This window comes from Penaeus vannamei, chromosome 41 (genome assembly GCF_042767895.1).
Source record: "Penaeus vannamei isolate JL-2024 chromosome 41, ASM4276789v1, whole genome shotgun sequence".
In the NCBI taxonomy this organism is placed as follows: domain Eukaryota; kingdom Metazoa; phylum Arthropoda; class Malacostraca; order Decapoda; family Penaeidae; genus Penaeus; species Penaeus vannamei.
In genome coordinates, this window is record NC_091589.1 from 20,382,185 (window position 1) to 20,387,184 (window position 5,000).

General features: G+C 56.0%; 1 protein-coding gene across 4 annotated transcripts in view; it reads right to left on the reverse strand.

The window, feature by feature from the left end:
- LOC113804710 (zinc finger protein chinmo) overlaps positions 1–5,000 on the reverse strand; it is a 93,213-nt gene that overhangs the window by 58,430 nt on the left and 29,783 nt on the right. The window contains exon 1 of one of the 4 annotated variants that reach the window (XM_070118292.1): positions 812–1,092. The exons of 2 other annotated variants lie outside the window; for them this stretch is intronic. In XM_070118292.1, the coding sequence (XP_069974393.1) occupies positions 812–821 (10 nt within the window). In that variant the 5' untranslated portion in view covers positions 822–1,092. Of the gene's footprint in view, positions 1–517; positions 675–811; positions 1,093–5,000 lie in introns of those variants that run through there. One more of the 4 variants, XM_070118293.1, reaches the window with a different exon arrangement.

The window sequence follows — 5,000 nt, forward strand, 5'->3', positions numbered from 1 at the left end:
CGCCGAGAGAGATCACGTGACTTTGCCATTTTCAACAGACTGACACCGAGGGCGGCCCAGGCGATCGACGCATTCCTGGCCTGCCAAGGGGCGTGCTGAAGGGAGAAAGGGGACGGAACACACGAACACACTGCGAGGAGGCCTAAGCTCGCCTCCGCCCGTCACCAACACCACCAGGAGCGAGAGGCCTCCTGACGGCGGAGAGGCGCTGCTCCGTGCTCCTGACGGACCAGGAAAATACGCAGGCTAACTCCGTAGGCCTTTTCTACGCCTCAACCCGGTAGGCGCTGGTCTAGGATCGCCTGCACGCCCCTCGCACACCCTACTGCCACGACGGCCCTCCTGCAGGATTCCGTAGGACACCTGAGGGGCGTCACACGTGGAGGCGAGCTGTGGCCTGCATGAGGGCGTGCAGGAGCGAGGGTGACGGGCGCCGTGACGAGCAGTGGCCTGCACGCTGCTCTTCCTGCCGCGGTGCAGGCGCGCCTCCCTCGCAGGCCTCCTGCAGGCGGATTACCTTGTCATACCATCAGGCGGCCTCACGACGCCGACGTCTCCTCGTGCCCTCGCTGCCCGACGCCCAAGCGCATCAGAACCCGCGCCGAAGGAGAGCAGCGAATCGCACAAATGTTGCAACCGGCGTGGTTGCGGTCGTCTCGCTAGGCTTACAGCGTGGACTGAGCCTAGAGCAGGAGCGGCTGAGGCTCGGAGCCCTCGGCTGGGAGGCCCACTCGGCGCACTCACCGCCACGCACACACACCCACTCCACTACACGGCCTGCAATTCCTCCACAAGATTGCTTTAAACCCACCTATTAACATTTAGTACATCTGTATTTCCACTTGCAGCTCCAGAAAGTAGTCGGCAGCGGCCGGGCGGCCAGGGACCGCGGCGACAGTCTCGGCCGAAGCACTATGCAAGATCGCACTCACACACACATCACCTCAGCACTGCACAGTACACAGCTTTCCACTTGTTACCACGCCAGGCACTTTTAACATTAACCCTTTTCGTGGTTCTCGGCCTACTCCAACCCTTCATTGCCCCTACGTCACCAACAACACATGACGTCACCGCAGTAGGCCAATAGTAGGCCCAGCGCGCACCGCCCTCCCGCCCATTGGCGCGCTCCCAGGAAACGTCACCGAGGCCTTTGCACAACCAACGTTATGTATGGTGACCAATGAATGGCGAGCCGCGGCAGGGCGCGCGCTCATTGGCCGCCGCCCGCCATGACGTCACTTACCTTGAACTAATGATGCAATGGAGCCATCAGCCAATTAGAAAGCAGAAGCGTTCGCCCATACACATGGATACGTTGCTTGGCGACCGAGTGAGCATGTCGCTTGCAACGGGGATGAGCAGTCATAGCAGTGGCCATCGCCCAGGGAAGCAGAGAGTAAGCAGAAAGAACTGCTGAGATGCGTAGAGCAGAGAGCGAGGGAGAGAGAGAGCGCGGGTGGCTAAGCCTAGCAGCGGCCCGCCGACACTCAGCTATTTTAACCCTTTGGTGCCGCGAACTCCCGGCGCTGTTCGACGGTTAGGCCTACGGAGGCGCTCCCCGGCCGCCGCCCGCCTGCCGGAGCGTCACGCACCGCGCGCCCTCGTCCTACCCGCTCCATGCACCATATTAGGGGCCGCGTAAAAACAATATCAGCTTCATGGCAATCGATAAGCCCCAGAGCTCGTGGGCGCCGCCGACGCCGAGCCAGAATGCAGCAGGCGTCTTGGCGTGGAGGCGCCCCCAGCATTTCCATTTTCAAAGTGACTTTCCCTCCGTCGAACCGGGAGGGGTTTGCAACAGCTCCCCCTCCCCCCTCCCTCGCCTCCCATCCGCATGTAGCCAACCCCACAACCCCGAGAGCTGCACACATACGCAAACACACACACAGACGCACAAACAAACACCGAATAAAACACAATACGGAGTGTGGGCGAGAGATCAAATTTAAAGCGCTGAGCCCCTTGGCCGAGGGAGGGAGGTGAGCTGTAAGGGGGGGTGGGGGGGTGGAGGGGGGAGAGGGAGCGCCTGTTAAACCTATCGGCCGACCGCTATTTTTTGCTGCTGCAGTGAGCCCCTCGTCAAGGTCTATGGCGCGTCCTCTTCCTCGGCCCGGCTTAGGCTTAGGCTTAGCGTCGTCTCGGCAGTCGGTGGCGGGAGGTTGCGTTTGCATTCGTGGGCGGTGTTTGGGGGGGCGGGGGCGCAGGACGTGGTTGTGTGTGGTTGCATCTGCTCTTATTTTTCTTTTTCTTTAACTTGGGGCTCACCTTGATAGTATGAAAAGAGGAAAAGAAACGTAAAGAAAAAAAATGTCTGCATCGGCCAAGGAAACCTCTTTGTGTGTGGGGCGACAAGGACAAGCCAAAGATTTAAAAAGAGGGATTTGCATTATTCGTGCATTCTGGAGGCGGACTTTTAAACCTTTCCTTGGACCAACTCAAACTCCCCCCCCCCTTTCCCTTCCTTTCCCTCCCCTCACTCCCCTCCTCCCCTCGACACCCTCTTCCTTCCCTCACCTTTTCCCTCCTCTCCTCTCCCTTCCGTCCCTTCTCCTCCCTTCCCTCCTTTCCTCCCTCCCCCTTCCATCCCTATGCCTACCCCCCTCCCTTCTCCTCCCTTCCCTCCTTTCCTCCCTCCCTCCCCTCCTTCCCTGTGCCTCCCTCCCCCTCCCCCTTCCCTCTACTGCTGGATAGGTACTATTAAGGGAAGGATAGACACGCGAGCCTAAACCCTATCCATCATTGCTATGCATAACGTCCATGGCTCGGGGTGAAATAAGGAGCCATCGGAATGACTGCCTCCTCCTCCTGCGCAAGTCATTGCCAGATCTTTTCTTCACCCTCTCTCTTCCCTTCCACCCGCCGTCCCTCCCTCCCTTTCTCTCTCCCTTCCTCCCGCCGTCCCTATTTCTCTTTCTCTCTCCCTTCCTCACGCGGTCCATATTTCTCTTTCTCTCTCCCTTCCACCCGTCATCCCTCCCTCCTTTTCTCTTCTCTCCCTTCCTCTCGCTGTCCTCCTCCTTTTCTCTTTCTCTCTCCCTTCCTCTCCGCCGTCCCTATTTCTCCCTCCCTCCCTTTCTCTCTCCTTCCTCCCGCCATCCCTATTTCTCTTTCTCCCTTCCACTCGTCATCCTTCCCTCCTTTTCTCTCTTCCTTCCTCTCGCCATCCCTCCCCCCTTTTCTCTCTCCCTTCCACCCGCCATCCCTTCCTCCCTTTCTCTCTCCCTTCCTCCCGCCGTCCCTATTTCTCTTTCTCTCTCCCTTCCACCCGTCATCCCTCCCTTCATTTCTCTCTCCTTTCCTCCCGCCATCCCTTTTTCTCTTTTTCCCTTCCACATATCCCTCCCTCCTTTTCTCTCTTCCTTCCTCCCGCCGTCCTTATTTCTCTTTCTCCCTTCCACCCGCCATCCCTATTTCTCTTTCTCCCTTCCACCCGCCATCCCTATTTCTCTTTCTCCCTTCCACCCGCCATCCCTTCCTCCCTTTCTCTCTCCCTTCCACCCGCCGTCCCTCCCTCCTTTTCTCTCTCCCTTCCTCCCGCCATCCCTCCCTCCCTTTCTCTCTCCCTTCCACCCGCCATCCCTCCCTCCCTTTCTCTCTATATCTCTGCCTTTCTCTCTCCTTCCCGTCCTCCGTTTACCCTCATCTCCTTCCTCCCTTCACTCTGTCACCTTTCTTCCTCTCTCCCTTTCCCCTTTCCTCTCTCTCTTCCATCCCAATACTCCCTCTCTCTCCCTAGCCTCCCCACTGTATCCTCTCCCCTTTCTCCCTTCTATCCCCCCCCCCTCATCCCGCTCCCTCTCTCTTCCTCCCTTTTCACAGCCTCCAAGGGCAGGGGCGTGGGCGTGGAATGACAACATTACGGGCGCGAGATGTTGTCAAAAAGTAGATGTTGTTACTCATCATGGTGCCCTTATGGTGGATTGACTGGCATCTTAAACTATGGTTGCAGGGGGAATATGCGCAGTTAGTTTCGCAATGTAGGGAATTAGCGTGATTTCATGTCTGATGGTTAATGGTTTAGTCGCAGATAAACCGTAGAAATGCGTGAGGTATGTCTCAAGTGTACTGAGATTATACATTTTCAGTTAGCTTCACGTTCCCTCCCTCTTTCGTCCCTCTCCCTCTCTTTCGTCCCTCTCCCTCTCTCTTTCGTCCCTCTCCTTCTCATCCCGCTTTCTCTCCCTCTCTCTTTCGTCCCTCTCCTTCTCATCCCACTTTCTCTCCTTCTCATCCCTCTCCTTCCCCTTCTCGTCCCTCTCCCTCGTTCTCTCGCCCCTCTCCCTATCACCCTCCCTCTCCCTCTCGCTCTCCCCCTCCCTCTCCTCCCTATTCCTTCCTTCCCCTCATCTCTCGTCCCTCTCCCTCTTCCTCTTTTCCCTCTCTCTCTCGTCCCTCTCCCTCTCCCTCGTTTCCCTCTCTCTCGTCCCTCTCCTTCTCCCTCTTTTCCCTCTCTCTTTCGTCCCTCTCCCTATTCCCGTCCCTCTCCCTCTCGAAATTATTGTGCTGAGCAGCTGTCCATACTCGAAACACAAGTGTGGTAATAAGTCTACTATTCTGAGAACGAAAGACAACTGCAGCAGAAGAAGAAAAAAGGATTAGCCATGTCTATATCTATCATTTGTCAAACCTGTTGAATGTCCTCCAAGGTATTCACTGAATTTTCAATCTCTCTCTCTCTCTCTCTCTCTCTCTCTCTCTCTCTCTCTCTCTCTCTCTCTCTCTCTCTCTCTCTCTCTCTCTCTCTCTCTCTCTCTCTCTGTTTCTTTTTCTCTCTCTATCTCTGTTTCTTTCTTTCTCTCTTTCTCTTTGTTTCTATCTATCTATCTATCTATCTGTCTGTCTATCTATCTATCCATCTCTCTTTCTCCATCCATCTATCTATCTATCATTCTCTCTTAAACCATACTTCCCATTTATCATTCACCAATTGCCCAGCCTTTTGTCTTCCACCTCAACGAATCTCTGCAACGACTGACACCAACACCAGCATTGCAACA